General features: G+C 38.4%; 1 protein-coding gene across 2 annotated transcripts in view; it reads right to left on the bottom strand.

Moving 5' to 3' along the window:
* wdr7 (WD repeat domain 7) overlaps nucleotides 1–19359 on the bottom strand; it is a 207983-nt gene that overhangs the window by 68264 nt on the left and 120360 nt on the right. For both annotated transcript variants that reach the window (XM_066710923.1, XM_066710924.1), the window contains one exon: nucleotides 1891–2115. In XM_066710923.1, the coding sequence (XP_066567020.1) occupies nucleotides 1891–2115 (225 nt within the window). The remainder of the gene's footprint in view (nucleotides 1–1890; nucleotides 2116–19359) is intronic.

The following is a 19359-nucleotide window of genomic DNA, read 5'->3' as shown; positions in this document are numbered from 1 at the left end:
GCTATAAATATTGAGGACACCAACTGTGCTTTCACTCTCAACAGGAATGGAGATTGTACCCATTAATTTTCATATACTATGGGCCAGGTTTTCCAAAGTTGGTAAAAGATTTACTCTTGAGTAAGACCAGCCACTGTAAAACAATTTATTACATTTAGCTGTATTTCAAATTATGACTATTTATGGGGTCTTTTGGTATCCATTATGTGGATGAGAGAAGCTGAATTTTGCAGAAGTTATAATAAACATATGTACTGCCATCTCTGTTTTCAGTTTTGGAATATGAAGGCCTATGTATGACATGTTTATATAAGAACAAATAGTTGCATATAAACCCCTACATTTTAATATAAGTGTGTTTCTTTCATGGAAGCTGGACATATCATCAGATGTATAATACAAAACTAGTTAAACAGTGAAGCTTTCTGAACTACACAGCAGCTCTTTCTTTTCACTAATATTAACTCAAATGAGAAAGAGTTGAATGTTTCTCTTTTCTGACAGGTTAACCCCACAGTACCTAATTATTCTGCAGGCACATTGCCTTATTCTGAGTGTAATGCCACAACAAAACATTATCGGCACCTTTCAGGTTTAGAGCTACAATCTTATATGACTTCAAAAACAGACCCCATAATCTTGATGTTAAACCCCAGCAAAGATCCTTTGAAATTCAATTAAATGTGAAATCAGGCACTGGCAATGGGAGGACAGGAAATGTTGTGTTAGGTGGGTGTCAAAATGTTTACATTTCCATAATTAAAAAATAAAATAAACTTACTTTATCCACAGTAGCTGGTGAATATACTTTTGCTTGTCATGACTTCTGTTGCTTACCCTGTACTACTGTAAATCCCAGCACGACAGTGTGCTGACCTACAACTTATTAGTCCAAATAATAAAGTATGAAGTTCAAGCCTTCTTCATAAGTGTGAAGTAGAAAGCAATGTAGGCAACACTAAGTGTTTTTTTCGGGGGGGGGGGGGGGGGGTTAACAAATACACATACATCTAATAATACTGAGCAAAGGGGTCAGAGCCAAAGCATGGAGGAGCTGAATAAATCTAGTTGAGGTATGAAGGTATAGCGATTTGTTTCAATGTGTACAGAACTTATGAAATCCACTTTTGTCAGGTTTTTTTAATTCAAGCAGGGGTATTAGAACATTTATGACTTTTCAGTCTACTGCATTTAAAGACTTTATTCTGGATGGATCTATGTAGTAGATGATATAGTGGACAAATTATTTAATGTCTCTAAAGACAATACTGAAGCACTTTACTTCTTTGTGCTTATATAGACACGTCTATGGTGGCTATGCAGGACTTCAATTCCTGTATTTCCAAAGAACACACCAGACAACACAAGTGAGACTATAGAAACTCCCTAGTCAAGCTTTGCTGTGGTTCTGGGCTAACTAAGTCTTAGATTATTTATGTAGCCCTCAAGCAGCTGTAAGACTGAAATCACAGTTGGGGTTTGCGTGTGGTGCTGGGGGTGGTGTTGGTGGTGGGTGGAGGGGGGCCCGATTTGGACAAGCCCGAGAGCAAAAAAGCAACAACAAGAAAATAAAAAAGACCTTTTTAAAATTGGTAGTGAAAAGAAACAGTTAAAACACATTATAATCTGTAAGTTCTGCCTGCTCAGACTAGTTATTTCTTTGGGGTTTTTTGGGGGTGGGAAGGAACAAAAAAAAAAAAAAAAAAAGAAGAAAGAAAAAAGAAAACTTTGCAATTCAATACACTGTGATCCAGTTCCTCTGAAGCCAAAAATCTTTAAGATATCCAGACAACAAGATCGATACTGACGTTGAGTTAATTTGTGGAGGACTAAGCGGTAAGTGCACAGTTAAAATTCCCACTAGGACACCTCATGATGACATATACTTACAGGTATGCCTGGCCAGTGAGTAATTGGAACCTCCAGTAGTAAGTCCGAAGCCATCAGGGGCCTGGGTTGCGGTGCGTGCCCTGGATAGTAGTTTTGGAGGTTCTATCTCGGCGCCAAACTCCGCTCCGATCACCCCCAGCAAGACGATAGCTGTCGCCTGCTTTCGCCTTTCCTCGTAGGAAGAGGAGATCTTCTTTATGTGAGGCGGGAGACCAGACAGGCACCCTGAGGTCGTAAGAGTTGAAGGAGAGAAAACGAAAAGAGAATTAGGCATGTACACCATAAGCAAAAAGAGCCCATTGTCAATTTTCCAACTTGTTTCTGATAATGCCTGACCCAAATAATCAGGCTCACACATATAATGGAATAATCCCACCCGTCACCACTGGGAACTCTTATATATGTGTCCTGAAACTCACTGTTTTAGCATATTCTCCAATACAAATATTTAGAACAAATACTTGAATGTAGTGTGCTTTACACCAATGTACTTAAGAGCACTGGGACAATAAAGCTCATTAGCAGGATACACTTCAGTTCCCTTGCAATAGTACAACTTCAAATAAAAGTGTGCAGTTTAAAGATTTAAGGTTTCTGTTCTATTGATCTAATTTGATATGCTTTTATTCTTGCATTTAATTATCAACTTCCCTACGTTGGGTACGGTTTGTCTGCACTGTTTTTAGCACTAATTTAACTTTTAACACATTTTTGCGAATACCACTTCTACCACTATATATATATATATATATATATATATATATATATATATATATACACACACACATACAGTGCATCCGGAAAGTATTCACAGTGCTGCACTTTTTCCACATTTTGTTATGTTACAGCCTTATTCCAAAATGGATTAAATTCATTATTTTCCTCAAAATTGTACGAACAATACCCCATAATGACAACGTGAAAGAAGTTTGTTTGAATTTTTTGCAAATTTATTAAAAATAAAAAACAAAAAAAGCACATGTACATAAGTATTCACAGCCTTTGCTCAATACTTTGTTGAAGTACCTTTGGCACCAATTACAGCCTCAAGTCTTTTTGAGTATGATGCTATAAGCTTGGCACACCTATTTTTGGGCAGTTTCTCCCATTCTTCATTGCAGGACCACTCAAGCTCCATCAGGTTGGATGGGGAGCGTCGGTGCACAGCCATTTTCAGATCTCTCCAGAGACGTTCAATCGGGTTCAAGTCTGGGCTCTGGCTGGGCCACTCAAGGACATTCACAGAGTTGTCCTGTAGCCATTCCTTTGTTATCTTGGCTGTGTGCTTAGGGTCGTTGTCCTGTTGGAAGATGAACCTTCGCCCCAGTCTGAGGTCCAGAGCGCTCTGGAGCAGGTTTTCATCAAGGATGCCTGTACATTGCTGCATTCATCTTTCCCTCGATCCTGACTAGTCTCCCAGTTCCTGCCGCTGAAAAACATCCCCACAGCATGATGCTGCCACCACCATGCTTCACTATAGGGATGGTATTGGCCAGGTGATGAGCGGTGCTTGGTTTTCTCCAGACATGACGCTTGCCATTCAGGCCAAAGAGTTCAATCTTTGTTTCTCATGGTCTGAGTGGCTTCCGTCTGGTCTACCATACAGGCCTGATTGGTGGAGTGCTGCAGAAATGGTTGTTCTTCTGGAAGGTTCTCCTCTCTCCACAGAGGCACGCTGGAGCTCTTTCAGACTGACCATCGGGTTCTTGGTCACCTCCCTGACTAAGGCCCTTCTCCCCCGATCTCTCAGTTTGGCCAGGCGGCCAGCTCTAGGAAGAGTCCTGGTGGCTCCAAACTTCTTCCATTTACGGAAATGTTTCTGTACCCTTCCCCATATCTGTGCCTCGATACAATCCTGTCTCGGAGGTCTACAGACAATTCCTTGGACTTCATGGCTTGGTTTGTGCTCTGACATGCACTGTTAACTGTGGGACCTTATATAGACAGGTGTGTGCCTTTCCAAATCATGTCCAATCAATTTGTAGAAACATCTCAAGGATGATCAGTGGATGCACCTGAGCTCAATTTTGAGTGCCATGGCAAAGGCTGTGAATGTGCTTTTTCTGTTTTTTATTTTTAATAAATTTGCAAAGATTTCAAACAAATTTCTTTCACGTTGTCATTATGGGGTATTGTTTGTAGAATTTTTAGGAAAATAATGAATTTAATCAATTTTGGAATAAGGCAGTAACATTACAAAATGTGGAAAAAGTGAAGCGCTGTGAATACTTTCCAGATGCACATATATATATATATATATGCTGATATATGTGCAAATAAATAGAGACCTGCAAGCTTTATGGAACCATTGTTTTCATAATCTTTGTATAACACATTCAAAATGTATTCATTTTCATTCAAAAAGAGACAAATACAGTTTTTCAAGAATGTTTACAGATTGTTCATGAAGTTAAAATGTTACAAGATTGCCAAGACTGCTGAAAGGTGTACAAAAAAAACTGCTCAATGGTTAAGGTTTGCGTATTATTGTTGTCACATTTTTGCTAATCTCAGTAAATTATTATTAATTTTCATCAAATAGTGAGTGAGACAAGTATCATGCTGAAGGTACTAATTTTGTTGTAATTATTTATACTTTTACTTAATATATGTGCGTTAATTACTTCTGGAATTCAAGTAGCACAGCAGATAATATGTCACTACCACTGGTCTCCCTTGATGGTATGTTTGGTCTATTCTCACCCAATGCAACTCCTAGCATCTGTCTCATTCTGCCTCTCAAGTTTATTATTATTTATCCTCTATTAGTACATCAGCTACATTTCTGTGACAATGGCTACTACAAATAACTGCAATGTTGTTCACTGAAATAGATTTTGGTAGTGAAGATATAACCCATTGTAAAGCTGTGTTTATGTAGACCATCATATGTCAGTGTTTAAAAAGAAAAAAACAACAACATGAAAGTCATGTAAAGATAATAATAATAATGAAAGAGAATGTGCCAAAAAGCCCTCTGTGTAGAAGAGTAAACCTGTCATGTTGATGTAGATGGTCACATGTCCAACAACCACCCCCCCGCAGCCCCTCCACACAAACACACACTAAAATCTTTACAGGCCCAAGTACTCCCAGTCTGAGATATTGAGCAACCTAATGATAAAACGGAGCATACTACTCTATTGCCAACTTGTGGGCTTGAGAGCCAAGTGAAATTCCCCAGCTATTTTTTTGGAAGCGCACTTCAAGAGAGATACTGACTGACCCGATGCCAACGCACACGGCTCCCATAACAAATGGCCTGCTCTCACAAATGAGCGCCTGTGTTTCGGAAGTGAAGGGAGCACAAAGTCTTTTGTGCGAATGGGGCCTGCAGCCCAGGAGTAATTTCCTCAGCTAGAGGATGAAACTCCCCCACCAACACACACACTCTCCCCCCCGCCCATTCTCTGTGTGGAGCGTGCGTCCAAACAAAGGCACAGGCAGAGAGCTTCATTTCATGGCCGTACACTGATTGTTCTGTCAGCTGACCTCTGCAAAAGGGAAATACTAACTACGGCTGAGCTCCCCAGCTGACAGGCTAGGTCCATCTATTCTCACTCCTGCAGCCTCTGGCCCAGGTGCTCGGACAGAGCAAGAGAGAGAGGGAGGGAGGGAAGGAGGGAGGGAGGGAGAGGGAGAGAGAGAGCTGGCATGACATTCTAGATCAAGATGAATTGGCACCAACTCCTGATTCCAAGATTGTTTTATAGCATTTAATTTAGTTTCTTCCCCTGCTTGGATGAGCACAGCCCTGGTTATGGATTTCTATTCTAATGTAGTGGAGCAGCCACTGAAAGGAGCCAATGAAGCAGATGCAGGAGTGAGGAGAGCAGGGATACTGATCAATAGGCAGGCCCCTGACCCCCAGCCGCTCAGTCTCTGCAATGGACGCTTTTGCAAGGGGAGGGGGTGGTGAGGGGGAGGGGGGGGACCATGTGTGCAGTTCCAGTAGGAAACCAAACACCAGGGATGAGTCTCTGCTTCACAGGCTCACATTAGGAAATGAGAAGTGGGGAGTAGTATGGTTATTTCGTCCCTTAATGCTGTTTTGCTAAATTGCAAATCAAACATAACAGAGGTTGACAAGCAGCAACATCTTCATATGCTGTTCTTTACACTCTCCCCCTGTACGTGTGTAAGATTCGGTCACCTGTATCTGGATACGCATCACAGGGTGGACACACAAAAACGACCCCTGACTCTGCAAACCTCTTGATTTAAATGAGGAAGTAAAGCTCAAAGTAACCTATGTCTGAGTCGACGAAACAGAAACTGACCTTAGCTAGCATTCACCCACTGTTCACCATGATATCTTGAGGAAATTACATATCCAAACATCATTTCTTGACTGGAAATTGTCTTTAGATTTACAGTGCAGATGCAGACATAGGAGAAGGCATCTTTAGACTTAAAATTAATAAATAGGGAGGTTGCTCTGGTAACCACAGTTCCATCCAATAACTTTTTTTTTGTCCCCAAGTGATTTCAAGTAATCCCGTCTTTAATTAGAAAAGGAATTTTACATTTTTAAGCAAGGATATTAACAACAATAATTGTCAACTGCAATTTTGATTATTAAGATACAGCTAGATTAATAATTTGAAGTTAATTACATTTCTTATGTCATTTTACTATTTTAGATTTGGAAATATTTCAAGGATTGTTGATCATTGGGGGTCCTCCAATGGCCTTCTCTAGCCTAGGAATATCCAACTGTGGTGCTGGAGAACCCCAATCCAGCAGGGGTTTCAGGTCCCTCGTAAATCATCCATATATAAAGACTTGGGATTAGGGCTGCAACGATTAGTTGACTTATTCGACTAGTAAAATAGGTCAACTTCTATTTAAGCTGTCGAATAGTCATTTAGCTACGTTACCTCTATCTTAACTGTTCTTATTAATATCATTGATCTTAGCCTTTTTGTCTAATATCCTTGGCCCGTATTCCTACTTCTGTGTGAGTACGATGGTTTCATTCCCAACAGCAGTAGGTGGCAGTAATGCATCACTTGGTTTGTCATCCACCTGTATGCGCCTCACTGGAAAAATGTCTGAGCCTGCACGTCGCAGCCAGCCTATCGCGCGGAACAAAACTTGGGCGAAAGCATCGAAACTGGGAGTATTTATAAGAGAGAAAGAATGATAACGTACTGTGCTTTGTGGACTGTGTGAATCAGAATTAGCTTTCCAAAAGAGCACATCCGACAAGCTTGAGCACTTGAAACGAAATGCATGGTAAGTTTTTGCAACCTTGCTAGTAATAGGGCAACTGTGGTATTAATTATGAAATTGCACTGACCAAAGTGTTGTATTTGCTGTAAGGTTATCTCTCATGCTAATCTATGCAAAAGTCTATATCCAAAATTCGACATTAAATTTGACATACCTATACATGCATGTAATTCTACATTTGTCTTCAATCGTGGCGCACAGACGCAATTTTCCAAAGGTACAGAATAACTTAAAAGTGACTTTTGAATACAAGCACACTAGAATTTCTTAGTTAACATCAATTGGTTTCTCGCCAATGCTTGTGCCACCGACAGTCACAGCATTGAACAAATTAAGCCGGAACGTTTTTAAGTTATGCTGTAGACATTGCACATACGTGCGCAGCAATGGAAGACACGTGGTTTATGTGCATGTTTCAGACATGTCAAATTCTACGTATAATTTTGGATATAGACTTTTGAAACATATGTAGGCTCTGGGCGCTATGGAGGACAATAGGGCTGAGCATTTAACCACTTCCAATACCATGATGTTCACACACATGTCAAATGAAAACCCTCTGTGTAGTTTCATGTCATTCCCCAAGCCAGTGTTAATACTGTAGAATGTGAATTGAAAGTCAGGGACGGCAATCATGCCATGTTTTTATCCAATCGCATGTTGTTTAGAGCCTCCATGTACACTACCATTCAATAGTTTGGGGTCACTTAGAAATGTCCTTGTTTTTGAAAGAAAAAAGCAAATTGATCAGAAATACAGTGTAGACATCATTAATGTTGTAAATGACTATTGTAGCTGGAAACGGCGGATTTGTAATGGAACATCTACATTAGCGTACAGAGGCCCATTATCAGCAACCATCAGTCCTGTGTTCCAATGGCACGTTGTGTTTGATAATACACGTTTATCATTTTAAAAGGCTAATTGGTCATTAGAAAACCCTTTTGCAATAATGTTAGCACAGTTGAAAAATGTTGTGCTGATTAAAGAAACAATAACACTGGCCTTCTTTAGACTAGTTGGGTATCTGGAGCATCAGCAATTGTGGGTTCGATTACAGGCTCAAAATGTCCGGAACCAAATAACTTTCTTCTGAAACTCATTAGTCTATTATTTTTCTGAGAAATGAAGGCTATTCCATGTGAGAAATTGCGAATAAACAAGATCTCGTACAACGCTGTATACTTCTCCCTTCACAGAACAGCGCAAACTGGCTCTAACCAGAATAGAAAGAGGAGCGGGAGACCCCGGTACACAACTGAGCAAGAGGACAAATACATTAGTGTCTACTTTGAGAAACAGATGCCTCACAGGTCCTCAACTGGCAGCTCCATTAAATAGTACCGCAAAACACCAGTCTCAAATGCATTGATAATAAAACAATGTTTTTGTTGTTGTGATTATTCGCATAATCGATCATTTGATATACAGAATAATCGATTATAAATTATTATTAATCAATAGCTGCAGCCCTACTTGGGATACTTGACTCATTTATTAAGCAGGTGTCTTAGCATATTGAGTAATTTTCAGATCAATCAAACACCTTTGATTCCCTCAAGGACCAGAGTTCCCTTAACTGGACAAGTGACGGTACCTGCTAAATTGATCAATAACTGACTTGTACAATCTTTTGTCCCACATCCTCTCCGAAGGGGTCAATAGGCAAGGTGTGCCAACCAAGTTTCTTTCATCAGTTCATCATGTGGCAACACTACATTACACCAAACACTCTGTGGATCTGAAGTCACGATTGGGATGATTAAGCAGTTGTTACTTCTGGTTAACCAGCCAGAGATATCAAAGTTACCACTGGGCCTAATTCAAATGTGACACAATAAACAAAGCATCAGAATGACTAAAATATTTTGGAGGTATAACATACTGTGAAAATGACTGAGGGAAACAGGCAGAGGCAGCTGCAGTGTTGCTTAAAACGAGATTTACTCTTCTGCCTGTTTGTGTTTTTTTTTTTTTTTTTTTTAATCCGTCAATACATATTTTAACACAACAGGGGAACAACAACAACAGCAACAACAACAACAACCCAAAAAAGCACGAAAGGCTTCTTCCATTCCATTACCTGTGCTGTTCACAGGCTGTGTGATTGCAAACAATCTGTACCTCCTAGACTTGATTCAGCTGTGGCTTATTGCAGAGCAGCGCTCTTTTCTGACAGTTTGTTGGAGATGTTCAGCTTTGTACAACACAAAGGCTGCTCTTTGACCCCTGAACTGGGTCACTTATTTTAGGACTTTTATTTTTTTTTTTTCATTCTTTTTTCTTGGGCTGTTTCTTTAGGGATATTTGACCGAAGGCAAGAGGCAAGTCTCTTGTCCTCCCCAGCTGCCCATGCTTTAGTGAGAAGAGACAGCCTTGCGTTCACTCTCTGGGTACCCACAATACTGCCCATCATTAAAGGCCTAAATTATATCAAGTGTAACCAAAAAAGCAGGGGGGGGGGAGGGAAGTAAAGCTAATTTGGGCGGGGGGGGGGGGGGAGCAAAGTGGGAATGAAACAAGCTAGGAAATAGGAAAAAGGGCTACAGCAAGGAGAAAAGATAGAAGAAGTAGAATTGTAATCTCGTTCGATTGATGGCTGTAGCTTTCAGGTAAAGAATGTGATGCTGAATATAGGATAGTATTTGCATTTGTACAGATACTCACATATTCGTCAACCTCTCCTCACAGGTGTGCTTTAAGGCTCTGTCCTGGACCCCCTTCTATTCTCTCTCTACATCCGGTCTGTGGGTCCCCACTATGCATCCCATGGGTTATCTTACCACTTCTAAGCAGAGGATGCCCAGATCTTCCTTTCTTTTCCATTTTCTGACCCCCTCATTCCCATTGCATCTCTTCTGGTCTCTCTGCTATCTACTCATCTCTCCTTACTCTCCCTCCCGACCACTCCGATGCCCCTGCACCAGAACACTCACTGTACTCCCTCTCTGCTCCCTTACCTCCACAGCCCGCTCCATTTCCACCCTTGTCCTAAGTGGTGAAACGGCCTTCACACTGAGGTCAGGACTGCCAAGTGCCTGACCAACTTCCAGCGATTTTATGACATTTGTTCAGACCTTTAATAAAGCACCCTAATCCTCTTGCTTTATTTTTACTTTTTAATTAAACTATGCCTCCTCATGCTCATATCACTTCTATTGTTTTACTGCAACTTCTCCTATGCCTACTCCTCCCTTTAAGACACAGGCTACTTAGAACTTAACTTTGTCTGCACTAATTACCTTGTTGTACTAGGATGTATGCTTATTGTATTTTGTATTGATTGTACTACTGCACTTTTGTAATGGTTTAAAAAGTTTTTTGTGTAAACGAAGTCACTCTGGATAATGGCATCTGCTAAAAAATAAATAATAAAAATACATTACATTTGATCAATATACTGACAGAAAAGAAACTAGTTAAAGCAAAAATAATATAATGATTTGAAAACAATACAAGAACAAGCATGAACTTAAAAAATGGGTGTGCTTGGGCAAGATTTTCTGAATAAATCAAGCATGTATTCTCTTACCTCACACATAATACCATTAAAAGCTAAAAGTGGTAGTATAAGACTTCAATCAAAGTATAACGATTACCAAGAAAGTTTGAGACTATCCCATGTACAACACCTAGATATTAGTGTTACCTAAGCTTTAAAACTCAGCACTATGGAAGATTATAAGTATTTTGTTGTCGCTGTTGTTGTTATAGAATTATGATGGCAGTGTGATTCTATCATCAATAAGGATCTGAAATGTCAAATTTGTAGCTCATTGTTTATGCATTTTAGTCTGTGTACTCTACCTCCTGGGAGATCAGCGTTCTCTAAAGGATACTACTTTCAGTTTTCTGTAATCAGGTCTCTAGGTGATTAAAAGACATTGACAACTGTGTTTTATATAATAATGACCTGGCATGACTGGCATATTATCAATAAATCATACATTGTATTAAATTATACAAAAAAATATTACCTTTGTAACAGGAAATGTATTATGTAGGAAATATATATGTAAATCAAATATATAAATGTGTGTGTGTGTGTATATATATATATATATATATATATATATATATATATATATATATATATATATATATATATATACACCTTCAGCTCCCTCCACAGATTTTCTATTGGATTAAGGTGTGGAGACTGGCTAGGCCACTCCAGGACCTTAATGTGCTTCTTCTTGAGCCACTCCTTTGTTGCCTTGGCTGTGTGTTTTGGGTCGTTGTCATGCTGGAATACCCATCCACGACCCATTTTCAATGCCCTGGCTGAGGGAAGGAGGTTCTCACCCAAGATTTGACCGTACATGGCCCCGTCCATCGTCCCTTTGATGCGGTGCAGTTGTCCTGTCCCCTTAGCAGAAAAACACCCCCAAAGCATAATATTTCCACCTCCATGTTTGACGGTGGGGATGGTGTTCTTGGGGTCATTCCTCCTCCTCCAAACACGGCGAGTTGAGTTGATGCCAAAGAGCTTGATTTTGGTCTCATCTGATCACAACACTTTCACCCAGTTCTCCTCTGCATCATTCAGATGTTCAGTGGCAAACTTCAGACGGGCCTGTACATGTGCTTTCTTGAGCAGGGGGACCTTGCAGGCGCTGCAGGATTTCAGTCCTTCACGGCGTAGTGTGTTACCAATTGTTTTCTTGGTGACTATGGTCCCAGCTGCCTTGAGATCATTAACAGGATCCTCCCGTGTAGTTCTGGGCTGATTCCTCACCGTTCTCATAATCATTGAAACTCCACGAGGTGAGATCTTGCATGGAGCCCCAGACCGAGGGAGACTGACAGTTATTTTGTGTTTCTTCCATTTGCGAATAATCGCACCAACTATTGTCACCTTCTTGCCAAGCTGCTTGGCGATGGTCTTGTAGCCCATTCCAGCCTTGTGTAGGTCTACAATCTTGTCCCTGACATCCTTGGACAGCTCTTCGGTCTTGGCCATGGTGGAGAGTTTGGAATCTGATTGATTGATTGCTTCTGTGGACAGGTGTCTTTTATACAGGTACGAGCTGAGATTAGGAGCAGTCCCTTTAAGAGAGTGCTCCTAATCTCAGCTCGTTACCTGTATAAAAGACACCTGGGAGCCAGAAATCTTGCTGATTGATAGGGGATCAAATACTTATTTCACTCATTAACATGCAAATCAATTTATAACTTTTTTGAAATGCGTTTTTCTGGATTTTGTTGTTGTTATTCTGTCTCTCACTGTTAAAATACACCTACCATTAAAATTATAGACATTTGTCATTTATTTGTCAGCAGGGGATCAAATACTTTTTTCCCCACTGTATATATATATATATATATATATACACTCACCTAAACGATTATTAGGAACACCATACTAATACTGTGTTTGACCCCCTTTCGCCTTCAGAACTGCCTTAATTCTATGTGGCATTGATTCAACAAGGTGCTGAAAGCATTCTTTAGAAATGTTGGCCCATATTGATAGGATAGCATCTTGCAGTTGATGGAGATTTGTGGGATGCACATCCAGGGCACGAAGCTCCCGTTCCACCACATCCCAAAGATGCTCTATTGGGTTGAGATCTGGTGACTGTGGGGGCCAGTTTAGTACAGTGAACTCATTGTCATGTTCAAGAAACCAATTTGAAATGATTCGACCTTTGTGACATGGTGCATTATCCTGCTGGAAGTAGCCATCAGAGGATGGGTACATGGTGGTCATAAAGGGATGGACATGGTCAGAAACAATGCTCAGGTAGGCCGTGGCATTTAAACGATGCCCAATTGGCACTAAGGGGCCTAAAGTGTGCCAAGAAAACATCCCCCACACCATTACACCACCACCAGCAGCCTGCACAGTGGTAACAAGGCATGATGGATCCATGTTCTCATTCTGTTTACGCCAAATTCTGACTCTACCATCTGAATGTCTCAACAGAAATCGAGACTCATCAGACCAGGCAACATTTTTCCAGTCTTCAACTGTCCAATTTTGGTGAGCTTGTGCAAATTGTAGCCTCTTTTTCCTATTTGTAGTGGAGATGAGTGGTACCCGGTGGGGTCTTCTGCTGTTGTAGCCCATCCGCCTCAAGGTTGTACGTGTTGTGGCTTCACAAATGCTTTGCTGCATACCTCGGTTGTAACGAGTGGTTATTTCAGTCAAAGTTGCTCTTCTATCAGCTTGAATCAGTTGGCCCATTCTCCTCTGACCTCTAGCATCAACAAGGCATTTTCGCCCACAGGACTGCCGCATACTGGATGTTTTTCCCTTTTCACACCATTCTTTGTAAACCCTAGAAATGGTTGTGCGTGAAAATCCCAGTAACTGAGCAGATTGTGAAATACTCAGACCGGCCCGTCTGGCACCAACAACCATGCCACGCTCAAAATTGCTTAAATCACCTTTCTTTCCCATTCAGACATTCAGTTTGGAGTTCAGGAGATTGTCTTGACCAGGACCACACCTCTAAATGCATTGAAGCAACTGCCATGTGATTGGTTGGTTAGATAATTGCTTTAATGAGAAATTGAACAGGTGTTCCTAATAATCCTTTAGGTGAGTGTATATATATATATATATATATAAATGCTTTCCTATGCATATGTATATATACACAGACACACTTTTTCAACACATATCAACCATACTGACACATTCTCAAGGGCATGTAGCTCCTTTCATTTTGCTCATAAACTATGATCCTTTTTTTTCCTTTCATTTTTCTTTCAGTCTCTACAATCCAAACCAAAGTTCATAGATCACTTGGAACTATGTATCTGAATAAAGTATTTAAGAGAAGGTGAAAGGAAATGGGGGGGAAAGGAGTAATAATGGTGGTAAAAGAAATCTGAAATCCCTCCCTCTGCAGTTTCATCAATCCACAGAGAATTTGGTATTTCTAGCGGTGGTGTGGCTATATTTAATCATGCTAAAGTGTGACACAGAGATCCATTTTCTTGACAAGACAGTTGATCACCCTATCAGAAGAAGAAAATTAATAACCCCAAATAAGCAGTGTGAAAGCAGAGATGCTGGAAAAGAATGCTGCACTGAAATACACTGTAGATAACCCCTTCCCTTCAAAACCCTTGATCAATTTCCCCCCTATTCATTGAAACGGCCCTGAAACACTATATGAAAACATAATGAAATATAATTAAATACTTAAAACCAATATTAGCAGAGCTACATTAATCCTAATGTGCTAGTGCTGAAGTCATTTAATAAATTTGCTCGCCAGATTCCTTTCCCAAATAACTGATCGTTTATTTGTAGCGTCCATGTTTCTGAATCATTAATCAATGCAGTATTTGGATTTTATTTGCATCTGTTATGTAGGACAAAGCAGACACATACAACTCTGAAATGCACAGCAGCAGTGTAAGACAGAGAAAAAAAAAGAATCTCGCCAGTGGTTTACCTAAATTGAATCACTTGGGTGAAGCGGCCTAGGAAAAAAAATGCTTGTAACTCTTAATAAAAACAACACCAACCAAAGAATGTGTTAAGTGGGAAACGTGTTGCTAGTTTCTGAAACCTAACACAATCAAAAAGACCATTTAAATCAAACCAATTTCAGCACTGTAATCCATACGTGCAGAAATAAAATGCCATCAAGCATTATAAATAAATCTATACAAGACAAGACGCAGCATAGAAATGTAACACTCAATAGTCAACTGCTCATTGCCGCATTTAGTTCATTACACTACATCCACAAGGAGAGATAGCGGAGTTGATAAAGGAATACAAAATGTGAAAACTTCATATTGGAAAATTAATCTCTTAAAAAAAAAAAAAAAAAAAAAAAAAAGTGAAACAGCAAAGCAAAAGTAAAACATATGTCAGAAATACTTGTTTAATTTGGTCTAACAGCATAACACTGATGGATATGTTTGAATTTAAACATCATGAATACATACAGTTGTAATATTAATTCATTTAATATTATTCAGTGATAATTACAAAACCTTTCTATGACATCGTCCTTTATGCCTATGAATTATTAAATTAAAGTATTGGTGTGGCATTGGCAGATTAATTGTTGACTGACTTAACTACCATTAGGCTTGCAATACACTATTGTGTGTGTATATATATATATATATATATATATATATATATATATATATATATATATATATATATATATATATATATATATATATTTATATACACACACACACACACACACACACACACACACACTCTAAAAATACATTCAGTTCAATGTAAAAACTAACTAAAAGAGTATATTTAAGGAAATTATATTACACCCTCAACTATTGCGTGTTTTGTCAGGGAAATATGTACTTTTATTTTATTAAATAATCTTTGAGAGATTTCTGCATTCCCCATATATGTAAGGTATGGGGGAAAAGACTGTGGTGACACATTACAGAATCCTCTGAAAGTATGTGTTTTTACAACTACTACACCACTGTAACATAAATAAAACTAAGAAATAAACTGAAATATTTAAAATACTGAAAATTTCACGATCGAAGCCACACACTGCAGGAAACCCTCAAGAAGTCAATAAGTTTCCCTGCACTGTTTTAATAAACTTTTTTAACTGCTCCGTTTCTGCAGAGAGAGGAATTGTATTGATAAGACACCTGAGGAAAAGGGGTTTGCAGTTTGAATTTCTGTTTCTCCAGAAAGCTTAAATCAATGTTTCAGGGGTAGTGAAATGACTGCAGCCAAAGGAACATAAATAAATAAAATAATTACTAACAAATGGATAAACTTCTGGAGCCTTTCGGCATCTTATTTAGAAATCATGAAATGACAAAGCTACTTGATTAACTATAGTCAAGGCGAACACAGCTGTCAGTACAGCACATTTTAAAGGCTTAATCTTATTAACTAGTGAACAAATTTAGTAACATGTAGACACCACTCTTGAAAAAGCTGCCAGATACTGAGGTATTTATTCGAGCAGTATTGATCACGGCCTATCAACAGAATCTGGAATATAGAGATCATAAGCTCTTTTTCAAAAGTAAAAGGTATTATTCTTTTTAGACAGAATTTTAACATGACACTTTCTTGCATGCTTTTAATGTACCTGCTGAGAGGGGATTAAAACCACAGTAAGGGTGTGTAAGCAGTTTTACTCCATTTACATAAAAGCCCCCTTTAATTGGCTTTCAGAAGTAAAAGTAATTTGGCTTAAACTCCTTTTGTCCCAGCCAAGAATAAAAGGATTAAAGGATCTTATTTATTCCGAAGGTTAGCCTGGAACAGGAATTAATTGAATTAGGTAACATCTAAAATGCATTGACAAAGCATGGCAAACTTTGGAGCCTGGTCCTGAAACCAAACCAAAACAAAAGAAAAAGAAGCACTTTGTTTTTTTTGTTGTTAAGTAAATTATATATGTTTTCAACTGATCTGAGATCCTATCATATCTTAGTTGTTCAGCTTTATCTCATCAAGATAAAAATAGATTTTTCTAAGCTGATAATCAATAATTATTATTTTGAAAGAAAAGAAAACAATATTCATAATGTACACAGCCCTGTAGGGTAGTTCTTTAAGAAACTGACACCATGTCAATTTAAATGCGATGAAAACCCTTTTATAAAATCTACGTACAAACAAATGGTATTCAAGCTTACACATTTGGCGCTGTAATTGACTTTTTATTTATGGAAGCACACCCATTAAAGATACATACACCCAGAAATGTTGGATCTCAACAACATGAATCATTATACACAAATCTGGCTACACAGGCAAATATACAAATTCATGAAACATCACAAATGATTACTGTAAAATGTACATAATAGGCATATGGTATTCTTACTATTATAACAATCAAGGAAAATTAAATGCATCAAAATATTTAGTTTATTTTACTTATTAAACTGGCTTCAAGTTAAAGAGTGTGTATACAGAGGTCTTTCCGTTATTTCATAGAAATCTAAAATAAAATGTGACTTTTTGGAGGTTCATAGTATAACTGTGAAATTGTACAGTGACTTAGTTCTGAGCATATTGTAGGTGTAAAAAGGCACAGACTGAGAATCACTTGAAAACAAATATAAAAAAGTGAATTAATCCAAAAATAATGTGGTGCATTTATTATCCTAATGCTTTAAAGCTGAAAAATGTAGTATTAATCTAACAACGAAAGCATCAAACAATTTTTCTAAAAAAAAAAAAAAAAAGTATGAATGCGAATATATAAAAAAACAACAGCAACAATGACAACAACTCCTCCCTATCTGGACAACAATGAGCTGCTGCTATTTTATGTATATTGAGATGATGGACTACTGTTTTATCAGTGTTCAATGTTATAGCTTTTTGTATTGTGCCATGAAGTGAAGTGAAAACAAATGTCCATGTTAAGTTTTTATTATGGAAAATAAAGCTTTACTATTTTTTTATTATTATTATTGTTATTATTATTATCATCAACATCATCTAAATTAATAGGTAATATCATTTACTTTAGTGTTTACATTAGTGCTTGCTTACTACAGTAATCATTGAAATGTAATAGGCAAAAAAAAGGTTTCTACTTTTATTTTATTTCTTTTTCCAATTCTCTAGCTTCATAAACTATCTTTTAGCTTTTTATGTAGAACAAAAACACAAGTTGATACATTTGTGATACAGTTTTTGTACCCTATTATCGCATTTAAAAATATAAATTAGAGTTTTCCCTCTCTACATGTTCTGTTTTTTGGGACAGGAATAGCACAATGCTCTTGACCTCATCTTTCCCTAGATACACTGGGTCCACATGGGTCCAACTCAGAACTATCAAATTTGAAATATATCCAATAAAAATGTTTTATATTAAATACTTTTATTTTCCTATTCTAAAAATCGATCTAAATAAACACACACACACACACACACACATTATATATTTTAAATTAGAAAAATAAAGCTTTTCAAATATAATTGTTGAATTTCAGACTATAACTCATAGTCTGGCTGCTTTGCTGTATTTACATATGTGCACAGCAAAGAAAACACATCTTTCAAAAAACTAAAATGAAGAAAAAAAACGATGTATTTTTTGTCCTTTTTAAGAGAATAAGGTGAAGTGCTTAAGTGCATTAAAGTGCCAGTGCACTCGATTTAATTTTCCCCTGGTTACCTTGATCACTGACAATTGGGAAGATGATAGCTTTGCTTTATTGATGGCCTGAAAAACAGTTGTGTATCTTGTCTCAATTAAGGACCACTGAGGCACCCTACAATGGGGTCCCGAGTCAAGGTCAATGTCACTGACCTCCTAGGCACTGTCATCTGGAGCGAAGACCTATTGAGATTACTTAATGGGGATTTGTGGCTTGGTGCTGCCCCCCTGCATAATAATATAATGAACTCAGAATTTTCAATTGCTATGTGAACGGGTGCTGTAGTCCAGAGTGACTGATACACACTGACGCATATCCCCCTATATAAAGGTGCCAACCACATAAAAAACATTAAGAAAAAAAAAAGATTTGAAATAACACAAGACTGAGTCCTGGTCCTGGTAAGACTTGTGCAAACTTGTTTACTGGTCTTAAATTCTCTGCATTTTATGTTACATAGTGCCTTTAGTAAACTGTAACTGTGTAATGCAAGCCTACGACACACACACCAATAGCACAATATTTAGCACTATGCTGTCACCCTTGAAGGCTAGTTTGATTTGCAGAGCTAAACTTAAGAAACATAGGAATGGACAGCAGCCATAGACAGGGAAGAACACTGGTTCCCATTTATACAGGGTGAAGATGCACCTTGCTTAAAACATACATCTGTATAGGTAGTAGCAGCCTCATTTCGAGTATTTCGATCATTGATATGGACCCCAAGGACTGTACATAAGGGGTCAACAGAAGAAGAAAAAAAAAAGACATTTAAAAAACAAACTAAAACAATTGCCAGGTAAATGCAACTGTTTTCCCTTTCCCAGTCAGTGGTATTCTAAGCCAATAGTGTGTTTAAACCCACACCAATAAAATCAATACTGCGCTGTTCCATTCAAGGTGAGACCACATAAACCTGTCTAGAGGTATGAAAAATAGGCTGCGCAGTACACTGTGAGTGCTAAGTGCCTTTCAGTCCCAAGATCTGTCATTAAATAATCATTAACCATCATTCACCGCTCCTAAGAAGCTTAACATCACCGCTTGTGCAGTTCTTGATAAGCTATCTGGACAGACTTCCCAGTGCTCATTAAAAGAGGCTCCGGAAAAGACCGCCCCTATGCTTTCATTTTTGTT

The sequence above is a fragment of the Amia ocellicauda genome, chromosome 8 (genome assembly GCF_036373705.1).
Source record: "Amia ocellicauda isolate fAmiCal2 chromosome 8, fAmiCal2.hap1, whole genome shotgun sequence".
Taxonomy (NCBI): domain Eukaryota; kingdom Metazoa; phylum Chordata; class Actinopteri; order Amiiformes; family Amiidae; genus Amia; species Amia ocellicauda.
Note: the sequence above shows the minus strand (reverse complement) of the source record. Positions and strands in the feature narration are given on the sequence as shown.